Source organism: Dipteris shenzhenensis, chromosome 14 (assembly GCF_047967505.1).
Source record: "Dipteris shenzhenensis isolate YYH24624 ecotype China chromosome 14, Dip_SZ_1.0, whole genome shotgun sequence".
Lineage (NCBI taxonomy): Eukaryota > Viridiplantae > Streptophyta > Polypodiopsida > Gleicheniales > Dipteridaceae > Dipteris > Dipteris shenzhenensis.
In genome coordinates this window covers 24,534,533-24,546,886 of record NC_141609.1, presented here as the reverse complement: position 1 = coordinate 24,546,886, position 12,354 = coordinate 24,534,533, and the positions used below count along the sequence as shown (strand labels likewise).

The window sequence follows — 12,354 nt, the reverse complement described above, 5'->3', positions numbered from 1 at the left end:
TCTCTCCAGCTGAAACATATGACTCATTTGACATAGGCAATTATCTGGAATGAGGCATTTGTGTGGAGTAAATTTCTGCTCCTGAATCATACGAGCTAGCATCATGATGTGTAAGCTCTCAAAATCAATGCACTTGTCCTCTTTGAGGTCCAAATTGCATATAAAGCCATAGGTCAAACTAGAGAATCAAAGAAGTGATTTAGTGCTCACATGCTGTACAGTGTTTGCCTAGCCTCGATAATGATGCGTGTCCTTTGGTTAAGCATGCTTGTGCTGCTATGTTTCACAACCAGAGATTTGAAGGCTTTCCGGAAGTGCACAAAGCAGTCATAAACTCTCTGGATATCATTCTCCACCCAGATCTGCCCTTGTGGCATCTTCTACTCATTCCACATAACAGACTCTCTTGCCCCCTATTCCTACACTGGTACTGTGTCTGTCTTCTCCTCATACAGGGGCTTACAAGTGGGACAATGGACCTTATTTTGCTACAAAATAATACCAAGCTCTATAGAGTCTGGACAACTGTACTTGTATAATTTTTCCATATGATGTGGTACACCGTAAGAAGTGTCAGCTGTGGCTACCTTTGCGAATGGTGCCACCACCATAAAATGATGGTGTAACTATCATCTGATATTGTACATGTCCAATGGATTGAAGTTTGGTAACTGGCCGTGTGTGAAATCCTGTATGGAGAAGTCACGCAAAACTCTCATACTTGTCATCAGGAAACATGTGCACAAAATAAGAAGTGAATAAATCAGCTGAAAATGAAATAGTATGTGATAGGTGTCCATGGAAAAGTGGAGCCACGTTATAAATGTTGGAGTCAACTTGCCAAACTTTTAAACTGTGGAGTGAACACCAAAGAGAGGATCAAATTCCGAGGATTACATAATTTAACTTTAAGCTAAGCAAACACTTACATTAGATGTGCATGGGTAAAATCTGGCTAACGTCTTGCTGTACTTACCATATGACTACATGTAGAAAAGATCAGTATGCTTCATCTCTGTACTTTTAATTCTGTTGATTACATATGCTGTTAAGTCTTGTAGAACGATAGTGTTGCATCCAGCTGATTGAGCTGGGGCATGCATTATTTCTGTGGTCTGCTGCAGGCCCCATGTAGAATCTCTTGATCAGTCTCAGTAGATACATGAGTTTTTGTCTTGATGTCTTTAACCCACGGGTAGGCTGAAGGTTGGCTTTGTGGAGCAGGTTCGAGTGATTTTTGAAATGCTGGTTAGGAGATGCGGTCTACAGGCAGTTTCAGTAGTAATGCCGGAGCAACATAAGAAACTTCTTACGCATATTCGGAAGGTATTGGTCTGTTTTAGGTAAATCTGTTGGAATGAGAATGTAAGGTGTGACAATTTGTGTGGAGGTTAAAACACAACAAGAGAGAAAGTGCATGGGCATTTTTTCATCTCAGCTTAGGGTGACATTGATGTAAGTGAAGTAATTGCTAAACATTTTGTCCGAGAAGGGACATAAATTTACTTATTTCATTGCATGATATGGTAGCATGGGTATCAATCATACGGTGGAGGAATGAGTTTATTGTCAATCTCTGTTCTCAAAATGTCAAATTTGTGATTGGGTTTTTTGTAGAGGTTTAAATCATGTTCAATGCAAGCTATGTACTATGATGATGATGAGCAGTGTAGATTTTTTGTATTGTTTATCTTAGTTTTTATTTATCGTTTTTTCAATTATATTTTGATAGTCCGAGGTCTTCCAGATGAAGGAACGAAAAGAGAAGGGAAATGGTGATGAGACTAAATCTGTTCGATCTCATGCGACCACAGCAAGGTGCAACTTCTTGCTTTAGGCATTACCAACCATCTTTCAAAGCAGCTTATCTTTGAACATTCAAATTTCTTGGACAGCACTTAGATCTCAGATATAGGGATGAGGCTTGGTTAGTGACTTGATAAATGTGATTTCAGGCAGAGTAAGTGGCAGCATACACAGTATTTTTCAGACATTGAAGAGGAAGGGGGCAGTGGTGACGAATATGTGGACAATAATACAGTGGGATCAGTTGGTAAATCCAAGGCCACAACATTGAGGTGATTGCATCTTAATGTGTTGGTAATTTGTGTTGAGTCAAAGAGGTCCCTACATTCTGACGTAGTCAATTTCAAAGGAAGTCCAGATTCCAACACAAGCCTTGCTTTCTTGTCATCTCTGACCCTCAGCACTTACTTTCGGTGCTCTTTTGAGGTTGTTATATGTTGTGATTGGGTTTATTTACTTTACCAGTCTAGTTACTTAGCTTGTGACATCATGAAGCCATCAGGCTAGGAATTTTTTGAATCTGTGAGTGATAAGAATTAATATAACATCCAGAAGGCTCATAGAAGGTTAGCCTCTAAGATCTTTAGCATTTCTTTTTTTGTTTTTGGGTGGGGTGGAAGGAGGGAAGAATTTGATGCAAGGCTGTGTGGAGCTGAACAAGTGTCAAATTAACATTGATGTTGCAGCTCATTTAACCTCATGGACAGATTCAGGTGGATCTCCCTGCTTGAGGTCCTCCCTGTAGCTCTCATCCCCTGCCTCCCCTTCGCACTGCCCCTCCCCTTCGCACTGCCCCTTCCCTCTTCGCGCTGCCCCTGCGTCTGCCCCCTTCCACATGCTTGCACCCGGTTCTGGTCCTGTTTCGTGCGGGCTTTCTCTGCCCTTCTCCATTCTCCCTCCCCGCACTGTTTCACACCTCCCTCTTTCTGCCTCCCCACTCTGGTTCGTGCCAGCTGTGCTGGCTTTTAGCCTGGCGCTGTGCTAAAGCAAGGCTTAGTGTTGCTTGGCAGCCCAGCTGCTGCTCACGCCTCCACCTCCTTTTCTCCCTTTCAGGCTTCCTCTGACTTCCAAAACCGCTTTGGTGTGTGTAGTTTTCAAGAGCGCCCCCCCCCCAGGCAGGCCGCCTGCCCCAAAAAACACACCCCCCCCACCACCACCACATCCTTAGAGTGTCCTGGTTCTCATTTGCTTTTGGTGCCCTTTTGAGGTTGTTATATTTTCTAATTGGGTTTATGTACTTTATCAGTCCAGCTACTTAGCTTGTGACATCATGAAGCCATCAGGCTAGAAATTTTTTGAATATGTGAGTGATAAGAACTCGTTATAATATAACATCCAGAAGGCTCATAGAAGGTCAGCCTCTAATATCTTTAGCATTTCTTTTTTATTTTTGGGTGGGGTGGAGGGAAGAAGAATTTGATGCAAGGCTGTGTGGGGTTGAACAAGTGTCAAATCAACGTTGATGTTACAGCTCTGCTCTAATTTAACCTCATGGACGCCTACTAGAGTCTCTTGAGAGCTGTGAGTGTGTGCTTGGGCTTAGCAAGCCTTTGCTTCAGCCCGTGGCAGCTTGTATGAGCTATTCTGCTGATTGTACTTTGTCTCATAGGCCGGTGAGGCCTCCCAAAGACATTAATATAACTCTCTCTCTCTCTCTCTCTCTCTCTCTCTCTCTCTCTCTCTCTGCTCCCCTCCAGCCCCTCCCCACCTGCTCAGCCTGCACCACCCCCGACTTGCTGTCCTCTCCCGTTGAGGCCCTATCCACCTGCTCAGCGTGTGCGCTCCTCTGCGCCTGCCTTCTCATCCACCAACTATGATAGCAGTTTGCCATTCTGGCTTGTCTACTGCATCTTAAAAGTACACTGGCTCTTTTGTAGCCATGATGGTAGTCATAAGAGCATAGTTGGTGGTTTCAACCTGAATTGCTTTGCCTTTTTGAGCATATGTCAATCTGGTTGGAGGTCTGCTTTCCCTAGTAGATTGTTGGAGTTGCCATCTTGGGGTGCTTTTGGCAATTCTTGCTCTTCTTCATCAATCTATTCTGTAAATGATTGAGTAATGGGTGCATCTATCTCCTGTGTATTTGAGGTTTTCCATTCCAATTCCTCATCAAAGATTACATCTCTGGAGATAATGACCTTGCGATTGAGGGTATCATACAACTTGTATGCTTTGCTGTCTTCACTGTAGCCAAACATGATGCATTTGCGGGACTTCGCATCCAATTTTTTGCGACGATCGTCATTTATGTCGGCATATGCTATGCAACCAAATATGCGGCGATGCCCAATGCGTGGCTTGTGTCCAGTGAATGCTTCATAAGGTATCATACCCTAAATCGGTTGGGTCGGAAGCCAATTAAGCAAGTAGTTTGCATTGGCTATTACTTCTGCCCAATACTGATTCGGAAGATGCTTCTTACTAAGCATTGCTCTAGCATTGTCTGCTAAAGTATCATTCTTTCTTTCAGCTCTTGCATTCTGCTGAGCAGTATCTGCATAAGTGAATTGTCTTCAAATGCCGTGACTTCTGCAAAAGTTCATGAATGCTGAAGACATATATTCACCTCCTCTGTCTGATCTCATGACTTTGATCTTTCTGCCTGTTTGATTTTTTACCATGGATTTGAATTCTTGAAATTTGAAAAACTTTTTGGATTTCTCTTTCATGACTTTAATCTTTTTGTCTGTCTGATTTTCTACCATGGATTTGAATTCTTGAAATCTGAAAAACACTTCAGATTTCTCTTTTAGAAAGTAGATCCAACAATATCTGCTGTAGTCGTTGATGAAAGTCAAGTATTAAAGTGAACCATTGATGCTGCGGGTCTGGGCATAATCCCATACATTTGTGTGTATCAAATCAAGAATACCTTGTGCTCGAGAGGTACTTCTGCTAAAGTTGGTTCGCTTTTGTTTACCGAAGCAACATGCTTCACAAACTTTTCCAAGACACCTAGCTTAGGAATTCCAATTCCATATTCTGGTTTCTGAGATCTATCAAGCTCTTGAAATTGACATGACCATATCTCTTGTTCCATTTTGTGGATAGTGGCATCTATTGCGGTCGAGCTTACATGACATGTAAATCTGGTACTGTAGCTAGCATTCTGAATAAGCGTTGTTCCTTGACACCTTTTCCTACTAACTGAAATCCTCTGGATTTGTCTCTGATAGTGTATTCATTTGCATTGAAGATGACTCGGTAGTTGTGTTCCGTCATTTGACCTACTGACAAGAGGTTCTTGCTGAGCTTCGAAACATAGAGTACATCTTTCACCAATCCTTTCGTACCAGTGAAATTGTTCATAGGGACAATGCCGGTCCCTTGAATTGAATTCGGTATATTATCTGTCGTGTAGATGACATTCTTCTGACCTTCTAATGGTTTCATCTCTGCAAACCATTCCGGATGCTTTGTCATATGAGATGATGCACCGTTGTCGATGTACCAAGGAGCCTGATCTGCTTGGTCGACTTGATAATTGAAATCCTTTTTGATCGGTCTTCTGTATTTCCTCGTTTGCAAAGAACATATTCCAGTGTTCATTTGCATAATGACTGTGACTAGAATGTCCACCACGATGATTTCCTCTTCCGCGCATCGTTGTTGAATTAATCGCCTTGGTCGTACTGCTTCTTGCGGCAATCTCTTTCATAGTATCCAAACTTATGACAATAGTTGCACTAAATGTTTGACACGTTGGTGGATGTATTTCCTCATCCTTGGAATCTTCCTTGGTTGGAATGATTTCCTCTTTGTTGATTTTGATGTTGTTGAGGATAATGTTGATGCTGATTCTGACTTTAAACAAAATGTAGGCAGTGATCTTGTCACGAGGACGTGATTAAACTAACTGCCACTGAACTTGGCCTAGGGGTGCCGGGCCAGGGGCATTAATTAATGTCCAAAGGGTACCTATAATAAATACAAGTGCTATTAACTTGGTTCCATTCACTAGGGTCATGTCTTAAAAAGTGACCCCCTAGAGGTTCCATTCACTAGGTTCATGTCTTAAAACGTGACCCCCTAGAGCCATTAAATGCCTCGGTCCACCTTGCATCAAACTTTACCATGTGTGTGTTTGAGCTGTACGGCTGACTTGTGGCACCCGTGTGTCTCATCTGGAAGCATTTGGAAGATCTTGGAACCTTATCCTATCCTATCTTGCTGTTCTGGGTCTTCATCCCTACCAAATAGTCTCTTCTTGTGGGCGCGCGGATTCGTGGAGCTCCCTGTTGCTGGTTGAATGCATTTCTGCTGATTCCTCCACGACATATCTTCTACTCGTGTCTCCTGTTGCTGGGCCTTTTCTGATGGTTTTCTTGACATTCTCTGCAACAGATTGCTACATTTTCACTGTCTGAAGCCATAATGCTGGTCGCCTATCTTCTGGATCCCGTCTGGTGCTGTGCATTCTGAAATCAGAGGTTGCTATTGGCTGAAATCATCAGTTGGGTGGGCGACTTCATGGCTGGTTGGTTGCTGATTGCTGGTTGACTCTTTTTATGATTCATTCTGGTGCTAGAAGGCATTCAGGGACAGCCTCCTCCTGCCAGAATCTGCTGACTGCTGGTCGACCATCTTCTGGTCCTGTTTCAAGCTGGAAACAGGCTCCAATTGCTGGCTGAACTCTTACTTGACCCTACTGGTGTGTGCATTTACTGTTTTTGCTGAGTTCTGAAGGTTGGTTGCCTTGCCATTAGCTTGGGAGAGGATTGGGTCACTGGTTGTGCTACTCTCTTCCTGCGAGAGCGGTGGCAAGCCTTGGACTCAGTGATGGCATTGATTTGTGAGGATGCATCGCTTGGTATGATGTTGGATCGTTCCGTTTGTGGTATGCTTTGTTATTGAAGGGAACCAAGTAATAGCACTGGGTGTTGGTCACTTGCATAGCCACTGGTTGGCATTGTACTGGGTTGCACCTGCGGGTGATTTCATTAAGGGAGTCCCTTGTAATTGAACTAACCAGTAAATAAAGAAATACCACAAGGGGTGCCAAGTGTTGGGGCCAACAGGTGTCACTGCGTATGCTTATTGAGTAGGGGCATTCTAGCCTCCCTTGTTTCCGTGATTCAGTGATGCTATGCTGTGGAATTGTATGCTTTCAGTATTGTATTTGGCAATGGCAATGGAATATGATGGCTGTATTTTGATGCTGTGAGCAAGTAAAGTAAGACCTACTGCCCTTCGTCAGTCAAAGGCCGGTTACAGATCTCTATAGAAGCTAGGCTTTACTGGAAGCTCACTAGGTTTCAACCAGGTCCGGAATTTCTGTAGCTGTAGGAGGTCCTCATGTATGATCTGGTTGACCTCATGATACCTAAGTGGGAGAAATGGCGTGCCAATGCTGTACTGGAAGGGGGAAGTCTATCCATATGGAGCCCCAATCTCTCGAACCACCTGTTGTGTGTGCATACCAGCATCTCTGGTCACCCTGAGCTGCTAAGGCTATAAAGGAGGACAATGCTAGCCATTGCAGCCTGCGACGTTGATGAGTCGGTAGAGCAAACACCCAAATGCCTTTATAGCCACATGAACATGTCAAGTTTACACTGAGCCAAAACAGAACACAACCCCGACAACAACTGGAACCACTACAACCGAGATCACACCATGGAACTTTTAACTTCCAATCCACTAAATACACCCTCCTAAAATACAATAAATACAACAATTACGAGCTTGCATGAGAAGCCCCTATAGGACCAGAAGAGAACTTGCTGCCAAAGAGATTAATTGGATGACCCTGCATGCAATAACTCCTTCACTTGGGCTTATGATTTTCCTCCTCGGACTAAAAGCCTTTAAAATACGAAAGAGAACCTGTCTTTCTTTACTTTATCCACAACTGTCCCCCTCTTCCAACCTTTGAGTTGTATGTAGTTATCCAAAGTATTCCTCACGACTCAAAAGATGTCCACTTTCACAAAATCAGCAACACAGTTAGCTATGTATATCTTGAACAATTTCGCCACAGCCTGTGAGCACAACTATATCGAGCCGTCTTTGAACTGCAGATTATCGTGATCACACACGTCATTTCTTTGTATTCATGACATTCCTTCTTGTTCTCCATAGCAGAGCGGTGGGCATCTCCTATACTATCTCCAGTCCTTCTATCCATACACATTCGACACCTTTACAGCCTACGATCAAAATCATCTACTGCCCATAGTGCAATCGCTGCTGCTGATCAATGTGCCTATCGGAGCGAAGCCATGATTCTTTGTTGACAAAACCGTCGCCATGAATTCCTGCACGTGGCCATCCGTGCTCGTCCCAAACAACCTCTATTTGTCCACCTTACACAACACATCCAAAGACTCTGGTACATGTGCGCTCAGCTTTGTGCTTTGAACTGGTACACAATTTGGGCTTCCACTAACAACTGAAGTGTGTCACTACAAAGTGCCAACTCCTTCCTCTTGTTGTTGCCTCACCCAACATGCCAAACCTATGTATCTCAACGCTACACCTCCGCGAAGCTGCTTGTCTTGTAGCTGTCATCCAGCACTACTGCTGGTCGCCTTCTCAAAGCTCCTATCGAGCTGGGGCTTTCTTCTGTACATGGAAACAGGCTGAACCTGTTCGGCAATCATACACCTTATGAGAATTACTTACCTCTTACTCAAGATACTGCGCCATGAAAGACAGATGACCCAAAACCACATCTGTGAGAAACGAAAGACAGATCTTTGAGAATCCCTGTGACCACCACGGAAGCAAGTGAAAGGCCCGTGAAGCAAAACGGTGACTACTCCTCAAGATGGCACACATGTGGCTTGTCTTATGATCCCTTCTCCACAATTCACGTCCTAACCTTCCCAATTCCATGCAAAGCCTTTTTCCATTGATTGGTTCATTTCATCCACCTATCAAAGGCATTTTTTATGCCCACGTTAATTGTCCACCCTTCCTTTTTGTTATCCAATCATATTTTTGCATTTTAACCCCCTCTCCATTCCTCCTTTTTAAAGAAAAAGATGGCCATTCCCTTGTTTTAGAACATGTAGTCGTTCTTCTAAAGAGGACTCCACGCCATTCTTTATCATGGCTTTGTAGTAAAAGCATTGGCCCCCTTTGGTTGTCTCGTGTGGCCACTCCTCTTATGCCATTACTGCCATTTCTTTATTGCTAACCCCCTATAAGCACACTTTGCCATGGCGGTCCTGACTTATTTCATCATCTACTCTGTTCACTGATGCCAAGATCCCAAGGTCTGCATCTGAGCTCCCAATGGTCATCCAATCATCAAAATGGCAACATAGTTCATGTCATCATTTCCTGCAATCAGGGTTGTCATGCAAGAAAACATTTATTTTGAGAACATAGTTCATACAAAACATGATCATCAAAATCAATAAGGTCATTGATGCTACTCCCTAGCTATCACGTCCTTTCCTGTTTATGCTAGCTTACATATGTGCCTATCAGTGCTAGTATCACCTACACACTAGTGCTCCTATATGTGATTTACATGGCATTTTCATCCTTTACAAAAAGGTATTGGTCGCACAAAAAAAGCCCATCAACTTCCTGAAGTGCAGTCTCCGTACCCTTCACAGGATATAGATATATTATGACCTTGAATGTTGCATCAATCTGTAGTGGAGATGATCCAAACTCGGTGGGGGATACTCCAAATCATCCGTGATAACACGATAATCTGGAGACGCTTTACCCAGCTGTTCAGAGTCCATACCAAATAAGAGGTCTTGGTCCAGACGAGCCTGCATTGCCGGTCTCATCGTAAAAATAGGGCCAGAAAAGAGAACCCCTAGTTATGTGTAAGACGAAAAAAATCTCAACCGGCGATCCATCAAAGGTGAACTGCTCTCTATACATGGCTGCTTCGGAACTATTGAAGATGATAACAGTAGGCTCCTCGGGAAGGAGAGAGAGAGAGAGAGAGAGAGAGAGAGAGAGGGTATTGGTGTGGTGATGATGATGACAATAACAATGACAACGGTGTTGAATTAATTGTATGCCTCGAAACTAACGATGGGACGGAACTGTTTGCAGTAGAAGTTTGAAGAGATTTTCCTAAAATTCTCCCTGGCATTTAGTTTCTACTGCTTGCTTTGCGTACTTCATCTTCTAATGGAATCTTGTTGTTCGGCAGTGTGGATGTGGGGAGGGGTTGAGAGAGAGAGAGAGAGAGAGAGAGAGAGAGAGAGAGGTAAATTATAATTTACAGATTTTTTATGGGCATGCAGGTCAAGCGGCAAACTACGAAAGTTTAACAAGATGCTCCCAGAGGATCAGAATGGTGGTGAGAGTGAACCACTTGATCTTCTAGATGCACGAAGGACTCGATCTGCCCTGTCTGCGAAGAAGTTGAAGAGGAAAAGCTTTGATGATGATGATGATAATGATTTGGAGATTGATCCAGATGGTCGTTTGATAGTGCCAAATGATACTATGTCAAAGGGGAAGCAATCATTTGTTGATCGTGGTGGGAGAGAGATCGATTCTTGCAGCATGAGAAGCTTGAATATCATGGACACACAGAAGGGTGCAAAATTAAAAGGATCAACCAATAAGAAAAGAAGAACGGATACTGGCTGGGCATACACTGGACAAGAGTATGGCAGTAAGAAAGGAGCGAGTCGAGGTGATGTCAAACGGCAAGGAAAACTGGATCCATATGCATACTGGCCCCTTGACCCAAAAATGCTCAACAGACGAGAGGGCAAGAAAGCAGTCGCCAGAAAAGGTCTTGCAAGTGTTCTGAATGTAACCAGGAAGATGAAGGGTATGAGTTCATCAAATGCTCTAGGATTGAAAATGTCAGGAACAAAGAAGAAACCAAAAATGCACAAAGGTGGGAAAGGCAAGGGGAAGGGAAGAAGAGACTGAGCTGACAAAAATGAAGGCCATCTCATTGAGGATATCCTGGTCACAGAGGCAGACCTGATAAGTTCAGGTTAGCTGAATTGCTACTGTCTTGTCTGTTAAACATGTGTCCATCTCAGGTAGCGTGGCATGTAACCATTAAGATCAACAAGCAACGTTTTTGTGAACATGTCATAGAAACACAGGATCTTATGCAGAGGTTTATCTTGCCTCCAAAAAGTTCTGGATGGTAAAATTCTCATTTTGTAATCTTCATGAGGGCAGCTTTAAGGATCCAAATGGGGTCGACAATTTCAATTTGGAGATTCTGTATTGTATGTACAGTGCCATAACTGTGAGCCCAACCTGTGGGAAACACAATTTTGTATTGGTTAATGCATATCCATATCCTGAAGGACATCTAATAATTGCCAAACAAAGGGACTTCTAGAATCAAAGAATAATCAGCTTGTATTTGAGAAGAAAAGAAATGTTATCACATTGAAGTTGAAGATTAGAATTAGATGCATTTCTATCGATGGGGGATGCTATGTGCAGGTAATATTTGAGTGGACTTTTCAAGCGTCAGCCATGTTTTTTTCAATAAAAAGTGTGCCATGTTGAACGAGTATTTGAAAGCAGTTTTTCTTGTAGAAGCTGTCAAGATTTATCAATGGCATATTTCTATTAAGGAACAAATTGCTAACAAAGTTCTAAATCTGAATAGAACTGTCCTTGCTGGGCATTCCACCAAAGAGACATTCAAAAAGATGAACGGCATCTCAAAGACACTTGGATTGCTTTAGGATGGATGACATGTTCACTTTTATTTAGTTATTTACTGTTTCTCTGCTTCTAAGAAAAATAAGGTTGATGGCCTAAGAGACTTGATATCAAGGTGCAGAAAGTCCAACAAGATGAATGTAGATTTGAGAAGTCTCCGTTGATCATTGCCCTTCTTAGCATGAGGCTATGTAATCTTCAAATCTTCAACATCAACCAGAGCGGTTGATGGTTAGTAATGATGAAGCACATGGAGGAACCATGTGGTGGTTTGAAGTCATTGGAGTAATGTTATCAAGAGGGACTTGGAAGTATACCATGATTTTGCTATTTCAAAATCTATCCATGAAAATATGTTCAGAACATCCCTCGAGGATTGGATTGGAAGAGTTTCCAGGTTTACCTTGTCATTCCTTTGAGTCGACTTCTTTTTTTTTTTTCTCAAAAAGATTACTTCATTAAGTATGAATGAAAACCACAAGAGCAAGCTCAAATGCAGGAGTACATCATGTCATGCATGAGAAAAAAACCAAGTCAAAACAAGCTAACAAAAATCAAAGGTGGAGGTTAGAAGTGCCACCTCACCCTTGAAGGAGACTCAGAGAAGAAAGGAGATCCTCTCCAACTTTGAAAAAAGTACCTCTCTTGGCAGTAGTTTCTCTGGCATGCTCTCCTAGATGGCCACCAAGGTGTGTACAATATTCATCCATATACTAGCCATAGATTGGGAGAGGTGAACTTGAGAACCCTACATCGCTTATGTACATCTGGCTCTCCAAATATGCTAAGCTGCAATGCTAGCCAGAATCTTTCAACTCCGAAAGGAGTGAAGGGAACATCCTGGAGAGAACAAGACTCCACAGAGTGTCATATAATTAAGGCCGAGTCTGAATCATGTTCCTTGAAAAACAACTGAGAGCCAGTAAG

General features: G+C 42.8%; 1 protein-coding gene across 1 annotated transcript in view; it reads left to right on the top strand.

The window, feature by feature from the left end:
* The window catches only part of LOC147894371 (ARM repeat superfamily protein), a 106,681-nt gene extending 95,465 nt beyond the window's left edge, over positions 1 to 11,216 (top strand). Inside the window, exons 16-19 of the mRNA XM_087384465.1 lie at positions 1,225 to 1,326; positions 1,748 to 1,818; positions 1,956 to 2,078; positions 10,026 to 11,216. Coding sequence (XP_087240591.1) covers positions 1,225 to 1,326; positions 1,748 to 1,818; positions 1,956 to 2,078; positions 10,026 to 10,668 — 939 coding nt within the window. The 3' untranslated portion in view covers positions 10,669 to 11,216. The remainder of the gene's footprint in view (positions 1 to 1,224; positions 1,327 to 1,747; positions 1,819 to 1,955; positions 2,079 to 10,025) is intronic.
* Positions 11,217 to 12,354: the final 1,138 nt, after the last annotated feature.